Source organism: Oryza glaberrima, chromosome 9 (assembly GCF_000147395.1).
Source record: "Oryza glaberrima chromosome 9, OglaRS2, whole genome shotgun sequence".
In the NCBI taxonomy this organism is placed as follows: domain Eukaryota; kingdom Viridiplantae; phylum Streptophyta; class Magnoliopsida; order Poales; family Poaceae; genus Oryza; species Oryza glaberrima.
In genome coordinates, this window is record NC_068334.1 from 18,311,990 (window position 1) to 18,337,167 (window position 25,178).

General features: G+C 41.5%; 4 protein-coding genes across 5 annotated transcripts; 2 read left to right on the top strand and 2 right to left on the bottom strand.

The window, feature by feature from the left end:
* Positions 1–1,795: 1,795 nt before the first annotated feature.
* On the bottom strand, positions 1,796–3,875 carry LOC127785349 (UDP-glucuronate 4-epimerase 6-like). The gene has a single exon (XM_052312781.1). The coding sequence runs from the start codon at positions 3,615–3,617 to the stop codon at positions 2,121–2,123; it is 1,497 nt and encodes a 498-aa protein (XP_052168741.1). The 5' UTR covers positions 3,618–3,875; the 3' UTR covers positions 1,796–2,120.
* An 11,043-nt stretch (positions 3,876–14,918) lies between these two features.
* Positions 14,919–19,082, top strand: LOC127783533 (cyclin-C1-1). The gene is made up of 9 exons (XM_052310723.1): positions 14,919–15,058; positions 15,189–15,295; positions 16,035–16,074; positions 16,709–16,753; positions 17,466–17,587; positions 17,680–17,794; positions 17,922–17,966; positions 18,362–18,509; positions 18,614–19,082. Exons 1-9 carry the CDS (start codon positions 15,027–15,029, stop codon positions 18,731–18,733), a joined length of 774 nt encoding a protein of 257 aa, XP_052166683.1. The 5' UTR covers positions 14,919–15,026; the 3' UTR covers positions 18,734–19,082.
* A 240-nt stretch (positions 19,083–19,322) lies between these two features.
* On the bottom strand, positions 19,323–22,896 carry LOC127783534 (uncharacterized). 2 transcript variants are annotated; one of them, XM_052310725.1, is made up of 6 exons: positions 22,746–22,896; positions 21,780–22,029; positions 21,454–21,523; positions 21,183–21,256; positions 19,871–20,087; positions 19,323–19,741 (listed from the first exon to the last, which is right to left on the bottom strand). In XM_052310725.1, the coding sequence occupies exons 2-5, from the start codon at positions 21,993–21,995 to the stop codon at positions 19,872–19,874; spliced, it is 576 nt and encodes a 191-aa protein (XP_052166685.1). In that variant the 5' UTR covers positions 21,996–22,029; positions 22,746–22,896; the 3' UTR covers positions 19,323–19,741; position 19,871. The 2 variants fall into 2 exon arrangements, with proteins under 2 accessions (XP_052166685.1, XP_052166684.1); XM_052310724.1 differs by having other exon boundaries at positions 21,780–22,040.
* Positions 22,888–25,135, top strand: LOC127783532 (uncharacterized). Its single transcript, XM_052310722.1, has 4 exons — positions 22,888–23,277; positions 23,344–23,475; positions 23,698–24,105; positions 24,762–25,135. The coding sequence occupies exons 1-4, from the start codon at positions 23,114–23,116 to the stop codon at positions 24,898–24,900; spliced, it is 843 nt and encodes a 280-aa protein (XP_052166682.1). The 5' UTR covers positions 22,888–23,113; the 3' UTR covers positions 24,901–25,135.
* Positions 25,136–25,178: the final 43 nt, after the last annotated feature.

A 25,178-nucleotide genomic window follows, 5' to 3' on the forward strand; every position in this document is an offset into this window, starting at 1 on the left:
GCCGTAGAAAATGGCATATGAGATATCTGGTTAGGCGAGCAAAATCCCAGAAGCACCACACTAATAAATAGCTAAATGATTTTGTGACGATTATTCGAGGGTACAAACGGAAAAATGGATTTAAAATAATTTTCTAAGAAACTCATATAGAGGAAGTATTTCTTGCTTTCCTTAGAAAAGAACACACATTGGCTTTCTTGCTGTGAGCTGCATGTTCAACCAATTGAATCAGGGAGAAGAAACAAAGGCAAATGCTGACAAGAAGGCCATATTTTTGCCTGCAGAATGTACAATTTTTCACAGAGTACAATGATGTGTTCTCTGCTCATTTTTGGATTCTGTAGCACAAGTCAAGTATAGTAGAATATGCAACATCACTGGAATCTGCAGCATATACACAATTTTTCACAGAGTACAATGATGTTTTCTCTGCTCTTTTTTTGGATCATGTAGCACAAATCTAGTAGTAGAATAATGGAACAACATCACTGGAATCTGATGGCCCCATGCAAAGAAGCAGCTGTGGTGTAAAGGCAGGAAATGGACAAGAATCGTCCCAGAACTAAGGCTTAGCAGCATGAATGCATGATGGATGGTTCAGAAAGGGGGCCATTCATGGACAGATTGCCAGTGCGAATAAATAGGGCTTATAAAAGGAATCCAAAGTTCAAAAGACCCCGTTTAGTTCAGCTGCAGATTATAATCCAAAAAGAATTTGATTTTTAAAAATAATCTTAGGTAGATTTTCTAATAGTATAATGTAGTACGGTGTACCATAAAGGGATTCTTATAGAGCAACCAAAGTGATGAATCATGAAGAAAACCCCTAAAATTGAGTATGAATTTAAATTATAAAATTCCTTTCAGGTTATAATCTGCGGCAGAACAAAGGAGAGAGTAAAACTATATCTCTAATTACTGGGAAAAAACTGCAAAAAAAAAAAAAAGCACAGTTGCAGACAATATGCAGTGTCTCTATCAACTATCACAACAAGATGATTGTTACTCACCATAAACAAAAAAAGTCGGTTGTCAATTGTCATTCATTCAGTCATCACTCACTCACTACGAACGAGTGAAGTGAAGATAGCCTGGCACTCTTGATTAATATCCATTTGCTGAACCCTGTGCCTGAAAACGCACCGAAAATTCTGAAAACTGTAGCCTCGTGACATCGTGCCGACATTCTACTGAATTTACGCTAAAAACACCGCACAAATCGGCAGGAAAAACACTCTCTTTTCTTCCTTGTAGTACACTTGCGTCGAAGTCTCCAAGCACAAAATCTCGCAAACAGTGGCCGAACTCTGAAACGGCAAGCAGCAGCAGCGGCCTGTACTGAATATGTGCTCATGCTGCCCATCAAAGATGCTAAAAATGAGCAGCAAATTAGAGACTGGACCATGCTGATGATCCCCTCACCAACCAGCCACTACCTGCTGCCTCATTGCTGGACGAATCAAGAGCCATGTGATTCAGTGATTGATCACACAAACATACATACACACTCTGCAGAAGTAGTAAATGTCAGTGGTTGATGAGCCTCACTGAAATGCAGAGTCAGGGCCTGAATCTGCACAAGTTTCTGTAGACAGAAAGATATGGTTTTATCTATTAAAAGATTGTGATGATTCAGATTTCAGAAATAAAAGTAGAAGTGTAGAAGTGAAGTTCTTTCTTGCTTGCAGCTGAGCTTAGCTTCATGATGTGGATTGGATTCCATCAGCAACAGCATGTTGATATGGCTTACATCATCAGGTGGAACAAGAACAGAACAAGTGATGAAACTGTAAAAGAAAAGAACAAGAAAAAAAAGAGACATTTTGATTCGAAGGAAGCCAGTGACTTCATCTTTCTTTCTGTCCTGGCTTCCAAGTGTTTTTGATCTTTATCATCATCTCTATACCCCTCTCATATTTATCTACCAACAACAGTGTTATTTCTCCACCATTATTCCCTTGTTTCTAATCACTAAAAATTAAACACCTCAAGAAGAAGAAGAAAAGAAATTAATAGGGGCTTAAACAATAAGCACTTACAATGTTATACAGACAAGAGCCTCCAAGAACTAGCTATGGAATACACACTTGCATGGTGTCTCATGGTGTTGTGCTGCTCGATCATGATGACGCCGACATCGCCGCGGCCTTCTTCTTCTTCTTGGAGGCCGACGAGGAGGAGGGCTTGCCGGCGCCGGCGACCTTGGCGGCGATCTTGGGGACGTCGAGCTTGAGCTTGTAGTAGTCGGCGAACCAGTCGACGAAGTGGCGGAGGCCGGCGTCGAGGGAGGTGGTGGGGCGGTAGCCGAAGTCGTGGGCGGCGTGGGTGACGTTGGCGTGGGTGAAGGGCACGTCGCCATTGCTGGGCATGGCGACGATGCGCTTGTTGGCCTTCTTGCCGAGGAGCTTCTCGAGGATGGCGACCATGCGGGTGACCGGCACCGGCGAGGTGTTGCCGAGGTTGTAGACGCGGAGCGGCGCTGGGCCGGACTTCTTGCCGGACTTGGAGGAGCCGGTGCTCTTGCCGGAGGTGTCGAGCGCGCCGAGGCAGCCCTTGACGACGTCGTCGATGTAGGTGAAGTCGCGGCGCGCGTCGGCGCCGTCGGCGGCGCGGAACAGCGTGATGGGCTCGCCGGAGACGATGCTCTTGGCGAAGAAGAAGTAGGCCATGTCGGGGCGGCCCCATGGCCCGTAGACGGTGAAGAAGCGGAGGCCGGTGATGGAGAGGCCGTAGATGTGGTTGTACGTGTGCGCGATGGCCTCGCCGGCCTTCTTGGTCGCCGCGTACAGCGACGCCGGCCGGTCGGTGCGGTGCTCCTCGGAGAAGGGCGCGTCGGTGTTGAGGCCGTACACCGACGACGACGACGCCCAGACGATCGCCGGCTGCGGGTCGGCGTGCTTGGCGGCGACCTCGAGGACGGTCACGAGCCCGGCCACGTTGGATGCCACGTACGTCTGCGGCGCCTCCATGGCGTAGCGCACGCCGGCCTGCGCGGCGAGGTGCAGCACGTGGGTGAACGGCACCAGGTCGAACAGCTTCTCGAGCAGGAGCGCGTCGTTGATGTCGGCGTCGAGCACGAGCACGCCGCGGCCGGCGAGGAGCCTCTGCCGCGCGCGCTTCAGCTCCGGGTCGTAGTAGGCGTTGAAGTTGTCGAGCCCCAGCACGCCGTCGCCGCGCGCCCTCAGCGCCAGCGAGCAGTGCGTGCCGACGAACCCCGCCGCGCCGGTCACCAGCACGGCGATCCCCCCGTCCTTCCTCGGCTTCGCGCTCCGCCTCACCTCCTTCTCCCACGCCGCGCCCCCGTACACCGACGCCGCCGACGCCGACGCCGACGACGACGACATGAGCAAGCTCCGGTGCGAGGCGTGCGCCGCGGCTCCCCCCTCGCCGGCGCCGGCGCCGGAGGAGAGCGTGAAGGAGCGCGACAGCAGCGACGGGTAGTGGAACGTGAAGAGGAACACGAGCGCCATCGTGGCGAGCACGGTGGCGCGGAACAGCAGGTGCGACGACGCCGACACGACCTTCCCGCTCGCCGCCCGCCGCAGCAGCAGCATCGCGCCCGCGCCGCTCGCGTACCTCTCCAGCTTCATCCCCTTCGCCGCCGCGTCCGCCGGCATCCGCGCTCACCTCCTCGCGTCGCGTCGCGCCGTGTCGTGCGGGGTAGTACAGTGGTGGTGGTAGTAATAAGCTAGAGCTGCTGCTAGCTGAGGAGGGAGTGGACGAACACTTGAAGGTTATAAAGAGAGAGAGGACGCGCGCTGCGGTGTTTTTTTTTTTTTTTTGGTTTCGAATTCTTTTTGGTTCGTGGAGACGGGTAAAAAAAAACGGGGACGAGACGAGAGAGAGAGGAATTCGGGTGAGATCGCACGGGAGAAAGCAGGCGAAAATTCGGTAGAATCGCAGCATCCAGCGTTTGTGTTTGGTCGTTCGGCTCGTCGCAACTTGGGCGAAACGCGGTAGTGGGAGTGGTCCGACCTCGCATGCACCGCACGGCAGTGGAGCTAGCAAGCTAGGCAGGCAGAATGACACATATATTCTACTCCCTCCGTTCCAGATTACAACACGTTTTAACTTTAATCAAAATATAGTAATTTTACACTGACTAAGTAGCATCTTATGATTCCGAGTTCAAATCTTTATATGAGTGAATTTTAGATTGGGTTGTTTGAGAGGTTAAGTTTTCAATTTAAAAGAGTTTTATATATATATATATATATATATATGGTTGGATATAGAGACAGGATAAAAAATATCATTCTAAAAAAAAGCAGGCAGAATGACACATTGTGCTGTGCAAGAGGAGATGGCGGTGAGTTCGTTCCGTGCTGAACTAGTTTATACACACACACGGACTTGCCTGCACATGTGGAGACTGGCAAGGTCAAAAGGGGATCGCCGGTTTCTTTTGTCGCCGGCGAGCGGTTGCGGCCGCCGGCGGGCGGCGGCACATCGATCGATCTCAGATCGTTGTCAAAGCGCATGTGACGTGCTGGGGGTCGATGGGTCGGTGCTTCCGGGGGTGTAGCGAGAGGGGAGGGAAGCCCATGAGGCGATGCGGGGGGTGCGCATTGATGCCATCTTTCTCACGGGCCATAACGTCGGATTCCTCTTCCTCGTGAGGATTTTGAGACAATTAGTTTGTTTAATAAGAGATATACTCCAGTACAGCAAAAATTATCTCGAGATATCGGTACCTCATGGTGTCAAATCATTTTCAATCATTGAATCTAACTAGACAGGATAGATATTGTTAGATCTAACGATCGAAAACGATTTGGTACCGTGAGATACCGGTACCTCGAGATATTTTTCGTTGGACCAAAGCATTTAAAGAAGCTAAACTTAATTATTATAGAATTTATAGATCGGGCATCCGCGGATTACAAATCATAACTTGATAGCTAATAAGAAAACTAGCTAGAACATTAGTCTAAAGAAATAGATAACACCGTCGATATAAATCAAATTACAAAACGGAATATAGAATCTCAAAATCAGCGTCCGATCATTATTCAAATCAATTTTTGTGCACATCAGCACCGATGATTGATGTCAAGCCAAAGCGAAAAATATCACTGAAGAGTAATTGAAGTGTAAAACAATCACTTGTCGGATCTTGCCACTACCATGGCTATCGAAGCCAGCTCGCCAATGACGACACACCGACCGCCATTTCTGACATTACCGGTTACACTCATCAATCGCCACTAAAGATACCGTTCTGATTGTGGCAGTCTTCGGATCGTGCGGACATAACTAGTCCATCCTAACTCGAGTTCACCTCTAACCTAGTCGTTGTTGTCATCGTCATGGTGACGCCACCGTAGTTGTTTTAGCCAAAGGATCGTGTGAGGCCATGCCGCACTAAGAGGACCAACTCTATCTATAAGGACGATGAGCCGCCACTTCTTGTGGGTAATGACCTTTGCCCATGTTAAGATGCCGCAAGCATAACCGCATCCCTAGCAATGAATCAGCCTCGAGGTGTGGTGAGCATGCGGGACGCCGCTTGCCTTGAGGAAGGAAGAGAAAGCGGTGGCCATATATAGGCCCAACACCGATTGTAACTGTCTCACATGTGAGTCCTAAGGTCTATCGGACCCATATACCAGTGATAAAATCATGTAGTAGCTTCGAAGATAGAGGATACTAACCCCATGGGTGATTGATCGAGTTGGGTATGAGCACAGCAGCAGTAACAGATTCTTCAGAAAAGAAGTACTCTTACTAGCACAGAAGCAAATACTGCAGTCGCATGCAGTGAAATAGTACCTGAAATTCTGGATTAATGGATGAATGTAACGGTGATCTGATGCCTCTGCGAATTTAATGAACAGCTATTTAGCACCTGGATCGATCGATCGGAGTAAATTAAAGGAGGTTGATTAGATTAACAACGGACCATGTGTTTTGCTGGTGATCAGTACTGTGCGTAGCTAATGTCCTTTAATTTGATCGATCTATCGATCGTTCATTGTCAAGGATACCAGAAGCAGGACTGTTAACATCATCATGGCATACCTGCAAGCTGCAATACTGTCTCATACATAATTTAGTCATGCATAAATTAGGACATGACCTTGATTAATTTGCTTGTATTTAATTAGCGTTGGAACGCTACCATTACAAAGCTCTCATGCATATCGGTCACGTCCAAGTACACAGTGTCGTCCGTCCTCGATCGCTTCAAGAACACGATCGATCGAGAAGAGCATGCATGAATTCATGCAGAATTAAGATGCATTCAATTAAGAGATCACGATGTAATTGTTCATTGTTCATGTGCAGCTAGTAGGGCTCGATCGATCGATCAATCAGTCGATGGAGAGGTCAGATCAACCAGTGAAAATTGGGGGCAAATTAAATTAAACGGATCGAACTAAAAATAGATGATAGATATTCAGATCCAATCCGAAGGTGGAATTTATGGCGCACAGTGAGGAGTAGCGGCCGCCGGCGAGCGCATACATGGATTGATCCATTGACTCTCTGCATGGGCAGCATGCGCGAGCTGTTTGCTAGCGCTCAACCGTCACCAGCGAGGCTGTCTGAAAACAGGTTATTGCGCATTATTACCTTAGATTATTTATCTACTTGATTATCGTGATGAATTAAATATTTTATAAACTTCATAAAATAAATTTAACAAAGATTTGTGTCAGAGTTACGGATAAGGTATACCCTCTACCCTTGGATATACGTCGTGTACTGATATGGTATACCTGCACGCATACGGATGTTCCATGCACACGTTAAGAAAATTCATCACGGAGTCCACAGATGAAAGGAGTACTACTCGGACAGAACTGGGTCGTTACTGTATCGTATGGGGTCCGACATCTCCGAGTTCTACTTGGAGACCAATTGACCTGCGGTATAAAAGGGACTCCGGATAGGACCTAAGGCATGGAATCTTACCGCCAACACATCCACCACAGCCTACGAAGCCAGAGCCTACATGAGCCAAGTCGCCGGGTGATCTAGTCGAACCAACTCGACTACAATCTCATCGGTATCAAGTTCCACTATTCTCCTTGTAATCTGTGATTCCCATCGTACAATCTCATATCAACTGGATTAGGGCTATTACCTACTAAGGGGTCTGAACCAGTATAATCTCTTTCTCTTGTTTGCTTGATGTTGTACTACGTAGATCCTCGTACCAGCGTACCTCAATACCCTCTATATCCGGTCTACGGGTATCCCCCGTCGACAATTTGGAGGAATGGTTTTTTTTAAAAAAAAGGTTGAGAAATCCTTTTGAGGAAACATATTTTTCAAGACGTATAGTAAATAAAAAAAACCCGCGGAAATAATTCGATAGGGTAGCTTGAAAAAAACCGGGTGCATTATCTTTGTATTCTCAGTTGTGTCTTAATTAATTAACCAATGTACCTGTCGGAAACTCCGATCCGAATCGACTTAATGATCTGCCAACTGAAAACTGAAAACAACTGAGCCATTGCTAAACACTGCCATCTCAACCCGAAATTAAAGAAAAAAAGTCCGAGCAAAATGTGTACGGCAAGTTCGTTAACATCTGAAATAATGGTTTAACCAATGCATTAGATGGAAGCTTTTTGAGAAATCGTATAATCTTACAAGCGTGGAGCGAGTAAGAGCGAGTACAATGGCAGACTATAAGTCAGCTACAAGCACATGTAGAGAAGAGAAAAGAAGAGAGAGAAGGAAACCGGGCTACAGATTTATAGCTAGCTGCGGCACGGACTCCAATACATTATATGTGTATGAGAGGTGAGACCATATGTTAATAAATTAGTATATGTCTATAGGTAACTATTGTATGAATGAACTATTAGATTGACTATAGATGAATTAGAGTTAGTAGTTGGTTATACTCCCTCCGGGTTGATAATACTTGTCGTTTTGGACAAAGTCACGGTCTCCAAAAAACAACTTTAACCATTATTTTCTACTATAATATATATAAAAGTGTTAACAAATATATGATCTTATTAAAGTATTTTTTAAGACCAATCTATACAAGTCACCATATTTGAAAGAGAAATATTTTAAAAATGATTGATAATCAAAGATTCTAAAGTTTGACCTCACCCTTATCCAAAACGACAAGTATTATAAACCCGGAGGGAGTACTATTAAACTTGCTCTAATAGGCGAGAAAAATCCGATGAATATAGGGTGCAAAACAAGCACGAGTTTGCAAGATTGATCTCAAAAGGTTAAAGAACCACACATTGGTGATTTTTTTATTTTTGAATTTTTTTATATTTTATTTTAAAAGTAGACCATTTCAAAACTTGTTTTCAGAATTTGAACCTTTGGCCATACCAATCTTTCAAAACTTATTTTCGAAACAATACTGACACGTCACACACAGCGAGCATAACATTTTTATCCCGCCATTCCAGTGAGGATGGTGTGGCCAAATAACGCTGCCACGCCAGCTAGATCGGCGTGACAATGTTATTTTGCCATGCCAATCATGACATAACCAAAAGATTCAGATCTTATAAATAAATAAGTTTTGAAAGTGTTTATTTTTAAGATTAAAAATAAAAAAGTTCAAAAATAAATAAAAAAAATCCTCTTTGGTCCCTACATCTACAGCTTATTATCATAAAGATAGCTGAAAGGAAACGAAAAACTACAACTGGATCACTGATCAGTCAGCTAGCATATGAGTAGCAGACCATGGGGGGTGCAGTCGTATCTTCCACATGACAGACAGGTCCAGCAGCAAGGGTATGACTTAATTGATTACTAGTATTATTATTATCAGCGTTAGACAGCAGCACAGTGCCCAGCTCCCATCGTAAGATACAAAAGCCGGTACTGTCGTACGGTCGTCGTCGTTCTCGCATTCATATAGGAGTACATGCAAATGCAGACAATGTTAGGGCATGTACCTGTACCTAAGCCATCAGCCATGGCCGGCGTCTGCACGCGTTTCTGGATGTGTCGGTGGCTAGCTGAGAGTGAGAGCAATGCCATAGACCTCTTTTTTTTTTATAGATAACGCAGTTAACTTTTTATCGCACATTTGAGTGTTATTAAAAAAATACATAATTATAATTTATTTTGTTGTGAGTTGTTTTATCACTTCAAATATTTTAAGTATGATTTATATCTTATACATATGCATAATATTATTTTAATAAAATGAATGGTTAAATATGTGTTTGAAAGTAAATAATGTTATCTATTAAAAAACGGAAGGAATATATATTTATTTCACATGGATGTTCTTAGTAACTTATATCATTGCATGCTTGGTCAATCCAGCTTAATTATATGTCGGTACTTGATAGTAATCTACCACTTCATCTTTCTATTATAAATTTTACAAACTATCCAAATCTAAGTGATAAACACATATAAATTTTACAAACTATCTAAATCTAAATGATAAACACATATAAAACTAAGTTAAGATGAATATTCCCCTTAGAAAAAAGACAGATAATATATTTATAAAAGAATTATTTTAGATAATATCATAATATATTTTGTTTTATCTTTAGTAAAGCATGGGTATTACTCTAGTAACTACTCCCTCCGTCCCATAATATAAGAGATTTTGAGTTTTTACTTGCAATGTTTGACCATTCGTCTTATTCAAAAAAATTTTAAAACTATTATTTATTTTATTTGTGACTTACTTTATTATCTACAGTATCTTAAGCACAACTTTTCGTTTTTTATATTTAAAAAAAATTGATTAAGATGAGTGGCCAAACGTTGCAATTAAAAACTCAAAATCTCTTATATCATGGGGCGGAGGGAGTGCGTTACTGAGCAATCGAGGCAACGTGCATGACAGAGTGGCTCACTGGGTAGTGACAGAGCGAGCTGAGAGCAACGTCTCTGCTCCCTTCTCCCCTCTAATCATTTGGTTAACCTCGACCATATAATTGGATATGATGCATGATTCTTTAACTTGAATTGTTATATATTTCACTGTTGAGAAACGCCCAACGTTTTTCGACTAACTCCATAGGGTGGTAGACTAGCCGGCCTAGATTCGAAGGCTCACACTTCTATTTATTATCTAATATTTGTGTTTTTTTTTTACATTCCATGTTATTTGTTTGGGTTGAACTGACCTAGTACTATGTTTCACGTAATTTGGTAGTCCCACGCGCGGTTATAAATATTTAATGTTTAGGATAAAATCTATCAAACTTTTAAATTCTAAAAACCAACTTTTTATTAGAATAAGTTTATGATATCCAATAAGTTTACGATATCATGGTTATGATACTACTTTTGAGACAAATCCATGTTTATTATTTCTTAAAAAAACTAAGCATTTGATAAATTATTCATGGTTGGAATTCTAAAATTTTAACTGAATCTCGTCCTAAATATTTTCTATAGTAACAGGCAGCAAATTTAAAGAAATTATTGATGGTCGGAACTTTAAATTTTTAACGAAATCTCGTCAAATATTTTTGACGAGTATTAGGTAGCAAAAAACTGAAACGTAAATGATTAACAGGGTGGAGTACAGTTTAATTTCACTATTTCAGCTATACACACGAGTCTGTAATCCATGTCCCTTCTTTAATTACGCATGTTCCAGATTAAGTGAGTTGCAGTTGTACTTGTACATGATACATGTGGTTGAACATGCTGCTAATGCTGCTGCTATTAATAAGTCCATTGATCATGTTGGCACCGGCAAAATCCTGAAAGAAAATGTCGACATGTTTGTGCAACCCCAATTCGTAATTTGTCATGAGACCACCAAATCAAGATCGATCGAAGCATCAAGCACACGCATGTCATTTTCGATGGAGAGCATGCCACTTTATGACGAAGCATGCTCTCCAATCCATGGCAGTTGCAGGCTTGCAAAGGGGGACCGTTTGGTTGTCACTGAAAGCCTGAAAGGTTCTTGGATTGAATGCAGAGAATGGAAATGATGCCATTGACATATATAATCCTGATATTTAGTAGTAGTACTACGAGAGACACGAGTGTAGGTCAGACAGATTAAGGCGTCAAGCTAGATGCAATTATGTCTGTCGATCTCCGTATAACCGTATTGATTAATTCTTGCATCGAATATGTATATGTATAGCTGAAACTTCATGGAGTTAATTGCTAGCTGATTCCAACGATAAGTATTTGCCCTGATAAGTATTGTGTCTGAATATGCATAGATCTGACGAACATATGTCCTTCAAAAGTACCATGATTTATTGGTGATCTGTTCGGTGTTGCAAGAATTTATGTTCTTCAGGTACAGGAAGACTTATGGCACTTTCAGGAGAAGGGCAGGCAATGCTGCAATTGCGAAGGAGCTGCCATGTCAGGTTGATCAATCTTGGCGAAACAAATTCTTCATTGCAATGTAGTACTCCTCGTTTTGAATGCGATTATACTACAGTACACATGCATCTACTCACTTGCAGTTGCAGATTGTAATGTCGCTTGATTGATCAGGAGCTAGTTGTGTTTGGCATTCTTAATTTCTGATCAGTGTGGAAAAAGTTCAGTGTTAGGTTCTGAATATTTAGCTGGCAATGGACGAACAGGCGTATGCACATGACATGACGGATGTTTTGGCCATGATAAATTGATAATCCTATCCAGACAAGTCCAATCAGATCCAATGTGGCATCTGTTCCAATCGCTGCACTAAAGTTTATCTGATTTGAGGTTGGATTCCTTGACTTTTTTGAAGCCAAGGGACCCTACGGCCTGCGTAAGTACAAGGATCATATGGGTGGCTGCATGATGAAAATATCTTCAGTGAAATCTAATCCATAGAGAGATGCAAAGTTGGCAATATTTTAGTTCAAAAAAACTTTGGAAGATTCTGAAATGAGTATGCAACACTTGGCAATATTTAGTCAAAAAACTTTGGAATATTCTGAAACAGGTATACACACATGGCAGTATTTGGTTAAAGAAACTTTGGAACATTCTGAAAACAAGTGTTTTCAATGGGTGTTTTCAATGGACAGCAATCCAGCCAGAGATGCAAAAGTTGAGGAATCACTGGAGTTGAGTGCTAGACACATGGGCAATAATTACTGAAAACAGTATAATTTACATGATTCTGAAAGACTGAAACAAACATACTCATACTAGTGAGCTGTAATTCAGAGTTTCAGATAGTGGGAGATAGATAAACAGAACTCTGCAAATTTTCAGCCAAACAGAAGGAACTAGAACTTAGCAAGAATCTGAAACTGAAGGATAAGCTAGACAGCCCATCTCATGAATGAGACCCAATGCAGAAACTAACCATCCATCATATATATATATATATATATATATATATATATATATATATATATATATATATATATATATATATATATATATATATATATATATATATATATATATATATACATACACACACACACATATATATACATATATAGACATATATACATACATATATACATATACGTATATACATATACATATACATACATATATACATATATATGTATATTTATATATATATACGTATACGTATATACATATACATATATAGACATATATATAAATATACATATATATGTATATATGTATGTATATGTATATGTATATACGTATATGTATATATGTATGTATATATGTATATGTATGTATATATATATACGTATATATATATATGTGTGTGTGTATATATATATATATATATATATATATATATATATATATATATATATATGTATGTATATATATATGTATCACATCCAAGCATTTCGTCTCCCTGAATGTTCTTCAGAAAACCCGGTCGTTTTCATGGATATTCACTCCAACCTTTTCCCTGACAGTTTCATCGTTAGAGCTGATTGGTTAGCACTGGATAAAGGAATTTTCAGTAGCTAGTTAGATCATAATTCACTTGGATTGGTTGCTGAGACGTCAACATGCTGGGTGTTCCCCATCCATTAATTCTGGTATCATTCCATGACAGGTCGTCGTCGACATCAAGCCTGAATCGTATTGAATTGCGCCAAGAAGGACGTGCAAACCGACATCTGTTCTTCGAAGATGAACAGTATGATTCCATCGCGTTTCGTCCACAGTTAATTATTAGCAATTTAAAAAATATAACTTGTAAGATGTGTTTATAGTTACTTCAAAACTAGTGTTAATAAATAAACTACAAAAAAAAATTAAAATCAACTCTAAAATTAAGTTTAAAAATTATAGATTTTAGCTGCGGCTGATCTTGCGATACTGGAGAGAGCAAATGACATAGCACGAGTACTCGTATATTGGACTGTTAGTTATACTGATGTTTTTTTTTGTCTGAATATGCATGTTCAGACTTGGGAGAGGACAGCATGTGAATGTTTGGGAGCAGCAACTGTTTGTTCTTACATGGTGAGTAGACGACTGAGCGACCACCTTAAAGAGATTTCTTTTTTTTTTTTCCTCCTGTCAAGTACTCATATGTAGTACTGTACAATATATGACACTGCACAACGACCTACATGTGAGGGCACTTGTCATACCAGCCAAAGAAGGCCTACCAGAGCTAGCTACAGTGTCATTTGCCACGGCCCTCGGTGAAATGTATTTCCCGATGACTTCCAATTTAATGGGAAAAGGGGAGCCCCGGTTGGCAATGATTAAGGCCATGTTCGGTTTAGAGGGGATTGAGGGGAAATAATTCCACACCATAATAAATCCCCTCCAATCCCTCCCTCGTAGGGATTAACCAAATAAGACCTAAATGTTTTTCGCTGGGAGCAATCAATAAATGTTATCTGGATAAATATATATTAATATAATGATGAATAGATATGTTAAAATATTATGGAAATGATGTAAGGTATGATAATCACATATGCTTTGCATGTTGATTTGTAGAATTCAATGAATTGTAAATAATGTTGAATACTTGTATGAGTTTTTATATGTAATTATTGTTAGTGAATGATGAGGTAGTATATTTGTATGTTGAGTTTTAAACTTAGTGGGTTATAACTATATAGAATGTATAGATGTCTTGTTTTGACATGTGGAATATGGGCTCGAGTGTTATTGAGAGAACGAGGGATAAATAAGGGAATGAGCACTTTTGGGGGGTAAATAGGCATTTTATCCACAGCAATCCTCATGTTACAAGACAGGTATGAAAGGTTACTCCTACCCTTTGTTTATTTAAATCAATGTTGATGATGTAGCACTTTTGAATTCATGGTTGTTATACTTTTTCACCTTTTAGAAAAAAAGCTAATATAATTCATGGTTGGTTTTTAATTATATTTCCCTCCTTAAAAAAGAGCTCCAATTTACTTGTGAAAACAAAGTGTTTGGTATGTTTGCCCAAACCAACCATAGCAAATTTCTGGAAGGTAGCAATCCAAACAAACCCTAAGTACCCCACTATACCAAAAATGTAATACGAGGTACCACATCTTGGAAGGCATCAAACCAAAAATACTATCACATCCGCATTCACATACCTCTACCATACAAGTTCCTTTTTTGTCACAATTCAGAATTACATTTTTGCTGACGCAACAACAAAATAGAGGAATTACATAATTTGATTTATCATGATTGATTTGGGTAACATACCAAACACCAAACAGTTCAAGGCCCTATTTGAAGAGTTTCTATCACCTCCAGCTTCTCCCAGAACTTTTCGTCCAGATTCTAAGAATCTATAGTTGTAGACTAAAAAAATGAACTGAAAATTAGAAGTTAAAAAACCTATTTTTTTCATTATCAAAAACTGGTTACCAACCAATTATTTCTTACAATCTTAACATTCCCCAAACAAGCCCCAGAGGCTCCTGTAATTTTGAACTTTAGGAGGCAAAATACTAGCGAAATAGTGAATCGGCCCATCATTTGGTCTGGGCCGAGTAAGCCTCGAAGAGCCCAAAGCCCAAACGGCCCAAAACTCGAGCCTGATAAAACCACCTCCTAATCCATCCCCGACGCCGGTGGGTCCCCTCCCCTTCCCCCCTCCCCTCCGGCGAACTCCGAGCTCTTCCCGGTGAGCGCCGCCGATTCGGCCGGAGAGGCTCGCCGGAGTCGCCTCCGCCCTGCCCACGATGGCCGCCAACTTCTGGACGTCGTCGCACTGGTAAGCGTCCAACCTCCCCCACGTTTCCCCCCCTCTCGATTCGGTTTCTTGGGCTGCGAATCCGTGAGCTGAGCTGCTGCTGATCTGGGGGGTGTTCGTTCGTGTGTGATCCCGCGGCGAGCGAGGGCAGCAAGCAGCTGCTGGACCAGGAGGACGTGGACAAGGTCCCCCAGGCGGACAGCGACCGGGGCATCACGCCGGAGGAGTTCCGCCTCGTCAAGATCCACATGTCCTTCCGTGAGCTTCTCCTCCCTTTAGCTTTCCTGTGATGCTTTCGTTGACGCGAATTTGTTCTCAGCTCCGGACTCGGTGTGATTGCCTGGTTTCTGGAATTGGGGAGATACTGCTACTTAGCATAAACGGATTTGAGAATGATTTTAGGAACTAGTATGCGAGCGTTAGTGGGCTCGTTCTAGATGAATTCGGTAGTCAGTATATAGAACTTTGTGTCACATGCATACTAGTACGTTTTAATTGGGTTGTGTTGATCAAAGGAATTGGCTATAGTTACAAGGCAATAAGAAATTTGTGTAGTATGCTTGTAGTGTATAATTGTTGTATGCAAAGCATTTTCAGCTCACGGCATGTGTTGTTTGGTCATTCGGTGGTTAAGAAAGGGAACTTTTAGCCATTAATATGCACAGATTTTTGCTGTAATTGCAATGAATCAAGTTGTCATAGGATGTGTAGTCATGCCCTTGCGCAATGTTATGCATCTTCGTATGGAAAATTCTCGAACATACAGATTTGTATTCTTATTCGGTTATAGTGGGGTCACTGCAAGCTATGCTAGCATTGTTTCCATAAATCGACAAAGGTGTAGCATAACTACCGTAGGTATGAAAATGGATAGGAGCGCATAGTATTTCGTTCCATTTATAGAAGCTGTAGCGTCTCACTTAAGATTGCTCGATGTTCATGCTTTGTACTTTTGTGTTAGTCCTACAAATTAAGGCAAATCATTTGATGATTTCAGATATCTGGCGATTGGCACAACAGGTGAAAGTTAGACAAAGGTTAAACCTTCTCTCCACTTTCTGGCCTGTACCATTTGTTATAGGATGTCCTTATCGAACAACCAAAGTTGTCATTTTGCATTGGGACTTAGTTAGCAGGCTTTCCTTGTACACTCTATGCGCTGTAGACTATTTCTAAAAATGTTACCAAGGGTGACTTTTTTAGGGTAATTATTTTAAGAAGGGGATTCTGCTTCCTTTCTACTTGCAACAAATTTGGCAGTTACTTTTCTGAAGGATTACTTTCAAGCCTGTGGAAATATATGTTATAGTGTATAAATTGCTGGCTCATTACCTTAGAGACATAAATACTTTGGTTTTGTTTTAATGTTTCCCTCGTCAAGATTCATTTTTGCTGTAACATTTCTGCTGTCTGCTTGGCCTTAAAGACTGAGATATAATTTCTTTAAGAGAAAAACGAACATGTTAGTTATACTTTTATATTTTTCCCTTTACTGTAGTATCTGTCAACCATAAGGGCATTTCAACGTTCTCACAAGGTTAACTGTAACTCATAATGTTTACTCTATATCTACTAATTTTGTCCATTTTCCACCAGACTTATCCATTATTATCTTGAGATACTGACCTCAAGTTTTTGAAGATACTGATCTTATGTCATTTGTATTTTCAGGGTGATAGCTACTGCTGTTACTTATTTCAGGCGTGTATACACAAGGTATGATTCTCTTTAAGGATACATGGGAAAGGCAGTTGCCTTCTATTCATCGAGGAGAAAGAGTGCCTAAGATATCCATATGAATTTGACTGTCAATTTAACTAGCTAGAGAAGGGAAAATGATAACCTTATTAGGAAATTAGAAAGCGTATTTTTAAGATTATAGGGTTGCCACCTTAATGGGAAAGTAAAGCCATCTCTCATGTAAGTAAAATAGAACTTCTCAATTTGGTGCACAATAAATATATTCCCTGATATACAAGAGAGAGGTGGAGAGGAGAGTGACTTGATTATGGGTTCCAAATGTTAATTAGGAGATGAGTAACACACTAGAGCTAACAATGCTAAGCTGCGAGACTGCTTTATAGCTTGTTTGGTGCGAATTCACACTGTAGATGGCCTTACTTTCCCATTAAGGTGACTACCTTATAATCTATAAACAATATACTTTCTAACTTCCTAATAAGGCTATCATTTTCCTTTCTCTAGCTAATTAATGCCCTAAGAATTATGGTATGTGGGGGGCTTGCAAAATGTTGATGTGATTCTCTACTATGTTGATGTGATTCTCTACTTTCTTCGATAAGAACTAGAGTACACAGTGGCACAGTGCACAGTGCTTTCTAATATTTCATTCCAGAACATTTAATTCTTTGTTGCAATGGAACATCAAGCTATTAGAATTTTGTTCTGATGCTGGATATGTTTACAGAAAGAGCATGACTGAATATGATCCTCGTCTGGTAGCACCAACCTGTTTGTATTTGGCATCAAAGGTGGAAGAGAGCACAGTGCAAGCAAGACTTCTTGTCTTTTACATAAAAAAGATGTGTGGTAAGGCTCATAATCATAAATGGACACATATTTATCGGGAAGAACTGCACTAAACTAAAACTAAACATGTGCTCTCCCCCCGCAAAATGTAGCTTCTGATGAGAAGTACCGGTTTGAAATCAAGGATATCCTTGAAATGGAAATGAAGCTCCTGGAGGCACTTGACTATTATTTAGTTGTTTACCACCCATATCGTCCTCTTTTACAGTAAGATTCTGTTTCCACTATCATGCGATGAAACAACATTATCTTTCACCGGAATTACCGAAGCCCTTATATATACTTTAAATGAACATCAGAGCTGCAATGGTATTAACAGATGCTTTGATTTTAGGTTATTGCAGGATGCTGGCATAACAGATCTGACACAATTTGCCTGGTACTCTTCTTATAACAATTTGCATTTTTGTATCTGTGAAGTCTGTTTTGAGTTTTGTTTTATGCAGAAAAGCTGTTTTAGATGCTTTCTGGCATTTGGTGGTCCAAGTCTAAACCTTTTTAATTACCACATGGATAATTTGTTGACATTTATTTTTAGATTTGAAGAGAGTATTTCCATTTATTATTGTCATATTGAATATCCTTTGAAGGACTCTTACCACTTTTAATCATTTCAGTGTGATAGAGTACAATAAGATCTAGTAGCTTTTATCTGGAATCACATGAGAAATAAACAAATGAATTGAATTGTCTTTATTATGATTAGTGAACATAATGCACGCAAAATTTTCAACTATACCTTTTCCTATGCTTATCATCTGCTGTTACTTGCAGGGGAATTGTCAATGATACTTACAAGATGGATCTTATTCTCATACACCCACCATATATGATAGCATTAGCCTGCATCTACATTGCAAGCGTTCTTAAAGACAAGGACATAACTCTGTGGTTTGAAGAGCTCCGTGTTGACATGAACATTGTAAGTGTGCCTGTTGATCACTTGATCTTGCCCTGGCTCCCATCGTTTGATTCTCTTGCTATTTTCATCCATTAATGATTGATTGTATTTTCATCAATTCTCAGGTCAAGAATATCTCGATGGAAATTTTGGACTTCTATGACACCTACAAGATTGATCCTCAAAGAGGGCTCCCAGAGGACAAAATAGCCCCTGTGATGAACAAACTGCCTTCAAAGGCCTAAAGCAGACTGAGCCCTAGTTCAGTTGTTATCAGTCTGAGCGTCAAATCACCTTATGCTCGTACAACAGGAAATATGTGTCACCTTCCTTGGAGAACTTTATATTTCAAAGCCATATATATATATATAGTATCAGAATTCAGAATTGCCCCTAACGAACGATTTAATTCAGAATTCCGAACTATATACAGCTGTTCCTGTTGCAGCAGCTTGCGAGGCAAATCATTTACAATGAAGATCCCAACGGGTTGGGAATGGTCTGTATCTGTATGTGTTTTTGATGTGTAAAAAAAAACATGGCTTTGGTACTATTTAGTTTCTATAGCAAATGAAATCCTGAAAAATTCTTGCAGTGTCTCTGCTCGTTTGCTCGTTGAAGTGCCTGTCAAATTCGTTCGACCTGCATGATTGCATCCTTCAACCCTCCTGTTATTCCGAGTTCGTTCATCACGGGCCATTTCATCTGAAAAAAAAAACATCACTTCTAACACAAATGTAGCTGCACTTGTGCCGACTTGGTGGCTGCAACTCTGCCACAGAAGGCAAACTTGAAGACACAGAAGACAGAACAGCAAACGAGTACAAGCAAGAGTAAACATGTAATGCGTTAACATCATCACGATTTCAAGCTGATTCAAGGCTACATCAACAACTATGGAGAGAAGGTAAGGTACATGGCCAAACGCATGGTAAATACAACAGTACACAAACTAGATAAATCTAACCAATGGGGACTATAGTTAGTTTTGTTGTGTATCCTTTGGAGGCAGAGAGGCCATTCGGTAGCCTAAACCAGAGTTGTCACCTGCAGCTGATGAGCTCCTGGTGATGCATCTACATACAAACAACAGTAGCCTTGGATGAACATGCGGGTCTAGGTGGTCATTTTGCCGTGACACAATTCCACAGCAAAATGGTACACGTTATGGGAGAACTCCTGTTCTTCTGAATATATTAGATTGGAGGATGCTGCTGCTGATGCGAGAAGTTCCTTTGGTACATCCAATGAGCCTGCATTTGATGAAATCAGAAGTTCACTAGAGTGCCAGGTATACAAGAGAAGGCAATCGATTTGATGAAATCAGAAGTTCACTAGAGTGCCAGGTATACAAGAAGGCAATTGATAGGTAAACGACTCACCTTAACTATCAGAGTTTGGAAGGTAAATACGGTGGAAATTGTTCGCCCTCAGACTCTTTCTGCAAGTAGGGCATTTCTTCTGAATCTGGATGGCTTGCTTGATGCATGTCGTGCAGAAGATATGGCCGCAAATTGTTGTGGAGGGCTCCTCCAACTTGTTCCAACACACCGGACAGTTAAAAACCGGTTCCTTTGCCTTAGGAGGCTCATTGCTAGTCTTCACAGCATTGTTCCAAAACAGGAAATGCAATCAGTGTTAAGGTAAATGCATAACGCAATAAGCCATCAGCCACAAGTATCAAATGCATGTAATAGATACTTTTACACTAGAATGCATAAGACAATGCTTGAAATTTAGCAAAATCCTAATTGTTTGTGACAAGCAAGAATCTTAACTACCAGTGGCTGTCAAGAACAATTTTAATAGCTCTCTACCAGATCATCATAAATACATAATACTACAAGCATGAGTATTCTATGACATAATGGACCAAGAAAAATGCCTACAAGTTTCAACTTAAAACAAATAACTCACTCCACTGAAAGGCCAACTTGTAAACTCTATAGGGAGGCCAAAAGAGTCAATATTGAGCGCACAGCAGTACCAGCTACTTTTTACATAGAAGAAAATAAAGAGCGACGACAAGTAATCAATAACCAACCAGGCCCTTAAAGCTGAAAAGTTGAAGACTTGGAAATCTCAAAAACCAAGAAGTCACTAAGTAAAGTTCCTATTTCCTGTTTTGTCCTTATTAAATATGGCTGGGTGTATCATCCAAACAAGCAACTAATTACTCTCAGTTGGCTTAGTGCATCTGTCTTGGTGCGTGGGGACCTGAGTTCGATTCTCGGATATGCGCATTTTTTTTGTCTTGGCGATTATGCATGGCACCATGCATGCAGCTTCGGTGCAGCCAGCGTGCAAGGGCATACGAAAATTAAACCGACCAATTATACTTTGTGCTTATGCGCGCGTTTTGCTGCTAGAAAATCTCGTTTTTGCTTACGCACGCTTTTTGCCGCGCTAATTTGCCACACATTACGCATGTATTTATACCACATTTGCTGCCTGCATGCATGCCATCATTAAGTGATATGGGAACGAAGCATTCAAGGAGTTAAGGAGGAGTTGATCTGGGAAGAATAACAACATCAATGCACAAGAGCAATCTCGTCCCATACGTGAGAAAAACACTCGAACAACAAATTTTCTCATCCACAGCTAACTTAGCTCCAACGACAAATAAAACCAGCCCGGAGGGAGTATGAAAATAAACTAAGTGGGGATCAATTGTATAGTATTATAGGATACCTTCAAGCTGGACCCTTCTCCCCTTTCTGGAGAGAGGCAGTGTATAACAGGTGCAACCCTTTGACGTTTGTTCCCTGTGTATTATCATCACAAAACACACTTGACTTAATACATGATTATTGTTGTGACATAGGACAGATTATTAAGTTATGACTTAGGACAGATTGATGAATGGCAAACATAGGAATAGATAGCATATTCCCATGTTTCCCGTGATTACTAATTTATGACTTAGGACAGATTAATGCAATCTTTGTATAAATGAACTAACCTTCCCGGCTAGCATCTACTTCCAGATCAACTACTGCCACAGGCTGCCTCCTAGTTCTCCGGTTCCTTCTCTGCAAAATGCAAGACAGTTCAACAAATGTGGGCAAGGGATGCATCATTTTTTTCATGGAGACAAAGTCACCAGTTCGTTCTTAACAGGAACATCTAGTGTGCCTGAGAAACATAGGGAGTAGTACATAAACCCTGGTAAAAAGACTTAAACATCATTATGAACCCAATCATATAACAATAACTACAGATAATAGTACAGAATATAATCAAGACTGAACTAATACTTTCAGTTCAAGATAACAAAAAGTGACATACCGGAGGAGGCACTTGCGAAGCGGACAATGTCTGCACTTCATCATCCAGAGCTTCCACATCAATGGGGGAGGCGCGCGCACCAGTGGAGGTCGGCACCGCGCGACGGCTTCCAACCACTGGGGAGGAGATTGCGTCCAGGTTCACAACGACTTTATCACCAGGACCATCTTGTGATTGCCTCCTTGGGGCACGCCGAGTGCCGCTGACAGTACTCATGCTAACTTTGGAGCTGAATCAGTGGCACTCAACTCTGAAATCAACCTGAAATTCAAGGGGTTACGAACTTATATGATTCAATTCAAACTAACTGTTGAGAAACACCTAGGGGTCTTCCGGCTAGCTCCACAAGGTGGTGGGCTAAATGACCTGTGTTCGAAGCCTCGTCCCATCTAAATATCTAATTATTTGATATTAGGTCCTTCCCTAATATTCGCGTCTTTCAATTCAAACTAACTGTTGAATTTATTAGGATTTCATACTTCTAAAATTCAGAACACAAATTTACGAATCTTGAAACAACATACACACTTACTAGGAAATGAAAATCGCGAACAGTTTAACAGAATTGGGAAATTAACCTCTCGACTTGCCAAATCCAATAGCCTTATCACCAAAAATCCTACCAACCCACCAACCCCCTACCACCAATCGTACAAGTAGCCATCAACCCCGGTTAATCCACACGAACAATCCAGAAACTGAAGAAGTAAACTAGAACACGTAGTTCACGGGCTCCCAAATCCTAACCTCCCCCAAGAAGAAGAAGAGATCTCCACCGAATCAATCCACCCAAACCAAAATTCCCCGATCAAATCCAAACCTAACACCCCCCCACGAATCGGAACCATCAAACCTAAACTCCCCGTCGGTCCGCACGCGAAATCGCTAACGCCTCCCAAACCCGAGCCAATCCCACCCACGCGAAATCGAAACGAACAGAAGCGGGAGGGATTGGAGATTCCGCACCTGCTCGAATCCTCGATCCAGCCGCGCGGCTCGATGAGGAGGAGACCGCGATTTTTTTCTTCTTTTTTTTTCTTTTTTTTATCTTGACCGCGATTTATTTCAATTTCAACACGAGTGAGGAGAGAAGAAGAGGAGAGGTCGTTTCCCATTCTTCTCCTCCTGTTTAAAAGGGAGACGAGGAGGGGGTAGAGGACGAGGCGGAGTGGGCTTCGACCTCTTGCGGGTGGGCCCCACCTGGCCGTGGCCCATGTGGCTGAGAAGCCGGCTGGTGGGCCGGCCCGGCGCGTGGGCCCGTTGGTTTAGTGGCAGTGGTTGGGGGGTAAAAAGGTAAAAGGGTAAATTTGGTGGGAAAAATTACGGAAGTGGCCATGCCGAAGCCCACGCGCGCCGTCGACCACCGGCGGCGGAGGAGCGGGCGAGCTCCGGCGATCGCCGCCGTCGCCGTTGCCGCGGAGGATGATGGCGAGGAGCACCATCTAAATCCGTTCTTGGACGCCGCCCCGTCGTCGTCTTCGTCGAGAGTTCAGTTCAGGTGCTGTCTTTTTTTTTTTTTCCTTTGCTTCGTGTTAGCTCATCGGGTTGTGTAGCGGGGGAGCAGGAAGGTGGCGTCGCGCGCGGTGTGGGTGGAGGAGGCTGGTGCGGCGGAGGTTGTGGACAGCAAGGGCAAGCTCTGGCTGACCACCGGTGTCAACCGGGACGGCAAGCTGTACTACAATGTCGAGGAGATTGGGTACGCCACCTGTTCGATGAAATGCCTGCGCTATTCGGATTCCTTGTACACTTGATTGCACTTGCTTCGGTCACATTCCCAAAGTTTGCACTCTGTTCACAATGCTACACTAGCGCTGCTGCACTTGTTGTATCCATTGCTTTTAGATTATAGATGATTCTCACGCCTTGGATTTTCGCTTCGTTCTCAATTTGAGGCTTGTCAGCTGACCAAACCGTGCAGGTTCTTGGCAGAAAGAGGGGCATTGGTTCTTCTTGATTATGAGGGTGAAACAATTGGAATGGAGGAAATCTACGGAAAGATTGCTGGAGGGAAGTATGGGTGCTCCTGGGATGCCTTCCAAGCTTACAAGCACTTGAAGTTGCTCGGCTATATTATTGGACGATATGGCGTTCCCTGGACAGTTAAGCGTAGCCATACTTACAGCGTCACTGATGCCTCCACAAGTGTGGTTGAAACTGATCAGATTCAGAGCTTAAATAGAGTCGGTGGTGCCTCCAATGACATAACTAAATTGCTCAAGGAAATGTGCATAGATGATATGCATCCATCCTTTGAAGTGTATCTACCGAATAGCAAATTTAAGAAGACATCCCCAGGAGACCCTAGTTTCGTCCTATGCCTATTAAGGTACGGTTGCCTTTTCCGGTCACTTGAATGTCATCCATTCAGACCTAGAAACGTGCTCTAGTTTCATCTCATCATGGTTTGTGTTTTATTTTGATCACAAAGTTCATCTTCACTAGTGCTATATTTGAATTACTGCATTGACCGTCCATTGTCAATTCATAAATGATCATTTTTTGTGGTTTCTTGATATAAATTTAGTAACATATATGGTATGAAGCTTTTGTATTTTGTCATGCGTGATGTATCTATGACGTGCTATTCATGTACTACGTAGTCATAGATCTGTTTGTCATCCTGGTATATCCACTCAAAGTGGCTTCTATGTTAATTATATGAATGCGATTCAAGCTTAGCACCGAAGTTCCAGTTGGTTGCCTTCTCATCAAATTGCATACCCAATCATATGATTTCTTTTATATTTTATCATTGACTCCATCTATTTTGACTTACTCTTTTTGTTCACCAACTTCCCCTAAAGAATACTGAGAAGTAACGAAAATACCATACAAGTCATAAGGTAGGTAAAGAAATGCGCAAGAGGTCACATTACATGCAATAAAATTGAGAACGACGTATGGTTCATGACTTTTGGGTTATTTGCGTGTACTTCGATTGTTGTTCCTACCTTTGATGTATTGCTTTTCAATTTGGTGCAGCAACAAACCACCATCAAGGGAAGAACTAGAAACCGTTGAAAACAAGTTTGAGGGCATTCCTCTGAAATTTTGCCATGTTGACAACGGACGGGTCAGCTTCCTCTCCTTCAACAAAGCTGCTCTCCCTAGTTTGCCCTGATGAGATAGCAACAGGAGAATCTGTTACTGTTAGATTTTTCTGCTTCTGATCTTGTGACGTACATCACTTGGTATTAGATGCAATTCTGGTATTCTTGTATAACTTCAGATCAGCATTACCATTTACGGAGGATTTTTCAGAGGAATTATTACCATGTTGTGTCTGCATATGATTTTTCGACAGTAATGCATAATCTGATGCTTTAGAACCCAAGTTCAAGATACACTTCGTTCCAGACTCCTGAATTTTCGAGTTCTTAAGGCCACTCCACAAACGTA

Bases quoted from the DNA above. Each gene is read 5' to 3' on its own strand.
- LOC127785349 (XM_052312781.1), bottom strand. From the start codon at position 3,617: ATGCCGGCGGACGCGGCGGCGAAGGGGATGAAGCTGGAGAGGTACGCG.
- LOC127783533 (XM_052310723.1), top strand. From the start codon at position 15,027: ATGGCCGCCAACTTCTGGACGTCGTCGCACTG. The intron at 16,754-17,465 runs GTATGATTCTCT...ATATGTTTACAG, and splicing joins TTCAGGCGTGTATACACAAG to AAAGAGCATGACTGAATATG. The intron at 17,795-17,921 runs GTAAGATTCTGT...CTTTGATTTTAG, and splicing joins CCATATCGTCCTCTTTTACA to GTTATTGCAGGATGCTGGCA.
- LOC127783534 (XM_052310725.1), bottom strand. From the start codon at position 21,995: ATGAGTACTGTCAGCGGCACTCGGCGTGCCCCAAGGAGGCAATCACAA. The intron at 21,257-21,453 runs GTTAGTTCATTT...GATAATACACAG, and splicing joins AGTAGATGCTAGCCGGGAAG to GGAACAAACGTCAAAGGGTT. The intron at 20,088-21,182 runs GTATCCTATAAT...AATGCTGTGAAG, and splicing joins GAGAAGGGTCCAGCTTGAAG to ACTAGCAATGAGCCTCCTAA.
- LOC127783532 (XM_052310722.1), top strand. From the start codon at position 23,114: ATGCCGAAGCCCACGCGCGCCGTCGACCACCGGCGGCGGAGGAGCGGG. The intron at 23,476-23,697 runs GTACGCCACCTG...CAAACCGTGCAG, and splicing joins TACAATGTCGAGGAGATTGG to GTTCTTGGCAGAAAGAGGGG. The intron at 24,106-24,761 runs GTACGGTTGCCT...AATTTGGTGCAG, and splicing joins TTCGTCCTATGCCTATTAAG to CAACAAACCACCATCAAGGG.